This window comes from Priapulus caudatus, unplaced genomic scaffold (genome assembly GCF_000485595.1).
Source record: "Priapulus caudatus unplaced genomic scaffold, Priapulus_caudatus-5.0.1 Scaffold2176, whole genome shotgun sequence".
Lineage (NCBI taxonomy): Eukaryota > Metazoa > Priapulida > Priapulimorpha > Priapulimorphida > Priapulidae > Priapulus > Priapulus caudatus.
The window spans coordinates 32,764-35,638 of record NW_014579237.1 but is presented as its reverse complement, the minus strand read 5'-3'; the positions used below and the strand labels follow the sequence as shown (position 1 = coordinate 35,638).

At 43.2% G+C, this 2,875-nt stretch overlaps 1 protein-coding gene across 1 annotated transcript in view; it reads left to right on the top strand.

Moving 5' to 3' along the window:
- Window positions 1-2,422: 2,422 nt before the first annotated feature.
- LOC106818348 (proteasome subunit alpha type-7-like) overlaps window positions 2,423-2,875 on the top strand; it is a gene marked incomplete at its 5' end in the record, with an annotated part of 3,794 nt that continues 3,341 nt past the window's right edge. Inside the window, 1 exon segment of the mRNA XM_014823064.1 lies at window positions 2,423-2,549. Within this exon segment, the coding sequence (XP_014678550.1) occupies window positions 2,423-2,549 (127 nt within the window).

Below are 2,875 nucleotides of genomic sequence, written 5' to 3'. Positions count from 1 at the left end.
CAGATATTATTCTGTGATTACAGAATTCTGTGATTCTCATATATCATTCTATGATCACACATTCTCCCGTCCATCCACGCTTGATGCAGATATTATTCTGTGATATTATTCAATGATCTCTCCCGTCCGTCCACGCTTGATGCAGATATTATTCTGTGATATTATTCAATGATCTCTCCCGTCCGTCCACGCTCGATGCAGATATCATTCGCTCGCGTCGTTGCAGGCCTGACCGCGGACGCACGCATCATCATCAACAAGGCGAGGATCGAGTGTCAGAGCCACCGTCTAACCGTCGAAGACCCCGTCACGCTCGAGTACATAACGCGCTACATCGCGACCATCAAGCAGGTAGGGGGCGCCACCGCCACAGCGGCAACGACGTCGTCACATGTTTACACTATGTTGCAGTGTGTATGTCAGGGGTAGAATTTAACTTTTGAAATCACTCGCAATTTTTTGCGAGTGGATCAAATTTCAACTCGCAAAATCCGAAACACTCGCATTTTTAATATAATTATTTTTGAAGTGTATAATATGATAACACTTCAATTAAAAAGGTTATCTTTTTAGTTACTTTACAAATGTTATATAATGTTGAGACAACTTTATTAAACCTGGCTACAAAGCGTGAAGAGAGAATACTCTCGGTAGCGACGGTCGCACGAGGTTTATAATCGTTACTCAGTTTGTAGACAGTACGTGTTTATAATTTTGCAGAAATTGGTTGGTCTAGTTCCGTTATGACTTATGTTGACAACTTGTTACTTTTAAAATGCCTGGATATGGGATGTTTAGATTTTGATAGTCATCACAACAGATTATATGTCACTCGCATCAGGAGCGTCGAGGAAGAAGAGGCCGCTACGTTCCTCCTCAATGCTTGCGAAGATGGCGTCGTAGGCACGCTGCTGATCCTCCACCAGGCGCATCTCGTTCTCATTGCCGTATGTTGCCATTTGGTATGTTGCCAGTTGGTCTCTGCCAGGTATTCATATGCGAGTGCGTTGTTGTTCTGCTCTGGCCGTGGCAGGCCGAAGATGTGGACTCCTTCGCCGCCCATCGCTTGAACTTGGTTGTCGAGCTCCAGCAGCGCCTCGTTGTACATGGCATCTGTGTAGGTGACTTTCTGTTGAGAATTTTGGCGCTGCACTTGGTAGTGGATGTTCTCTGCCATGCTTTGCTTGTAAGCTTCCCATAGCTTGAGCGGCTCTGCCAGGCTGCAGGTCGTGAGCATGATGGCGAAGAGTTGGCGCAGCTGTCTTGGCACCCTTGTGGTACCTGCTTCCTCCAGGGTCTGGTTCCAGTGGGCGTCATCCTCCAGAAGACCGTACTTGGCGCATGCCTCCCTGTACGTCCCGCAGACTTCGTTGTCGTAGGTGCGAAGATCTTGGAATGACTTTGGTGAATTTGACATTTTTTTATTGTTTGTATTGTTTTGATTTATGTTTTGTATGTTTCAAACGCGTTTACCTTTGTTGCTATGCGGCGGTTGTTCCGCTCCGCTCACTTGCCCGTGTTATGTATCATATGTATGAACCATGCTATGTAAAATTATACAGACTGGCATGTTATGACCCAATGGTTTTTCTGGTCACGCACATGGCTAGCTGATAGGGAAAGGGCAACGTTTTTGTTGCTGGGAGATTATAGTATTCTGAGTGAGTTAACCAGTGAGTGAGTCGAGAGTCCTGTCAGGTCGCTGTTAGTTCGGATTACGTTTTGTTGGGTGTTTAGCACGTTCTATCTCGAAAACGGTTACGGTAAAAATTCTGAAATTAATAACATAAACAGTCGAGGTGTCTCTCTATCTAGACTACAAAGTTTGATTTCATAAAATGATTTATATTAAAAGTTATGAAATCTGAAATGCTACATTGACTCGATTGAAATGATGGTTGCTCAAATATGAACAATATGGCGAGTACGGAACCGCGGCGAAAAGCGTTTTTCGAGTTGTTTCTTCGATAAGCAAATATAGGCTTTAAATACATATTTTTACAGTTTTATTTTCAAAGCTAACGTTGAGTTAAAGTGTAGTGAGTAATTTACTTACGTTTTTACAGGGGTTTGTTACAAAAATTTACGTGGAAAGTTTGAGGGAAGCTGGCTTTAAGCTGCAGCGTTAGGAATGGACATAAGCCTAATGTCGTATAGAACCAATAATCAAAAAAAGAAAGATTTGTCATCGCTGGGGGAATTTTGCTTGTGTTGTTGCAGGTAGTGTGATATAATGAATTGTCTAACAAGTTAAATAGATTGTAGTATTTTCTAAATTCTTTATCGGGAAATGTCGCCAAATGTGTTTTGTATTGCACGGAATCCATAGCTTCAGGGTTAGCGTTCCACCCCATCCCCCGACCGTACCTAATTTTCTTTCAATTCCTACTTTTTTGTTTTGTTAACATCCATGTATTTGCAGGTGGGAGTCCGAGGAGAACACGTCGTAGTTCTGGCCGTCGAAAAGAAGTCTGTCGCAAAGCTTCAGGAGGAACGAACCGTGCGCAAGATATGCAGCCTTGACGAACATGTGGTGATGGCCTTCGCTGGTAGGTGGCGCCGGGGGGTCGGTAGGATCAGAGGTGGGGGGCGTCCGGTGCTTTTGAAACGACGTCGTTGCGAGCTGTCGATTCGTGAAATTTTCGCAACTACAGATTATTTTATGTTCTTCTATCTTAATTTGCCTATTGCTCCCCGTAACTTACGATCGAAGATGCTAGGTATAAATTACGTCTCTACATTAATTTATCCCGTCCACGCTCGATGCAGATATCCTTCTATGATCACAGAATTCTGTGATTCTCAGATATCATTCTGTGATTCTCAGATATTATTCTGTGATTCTCAGATATTATTCTGTGATTCTCAGATATTA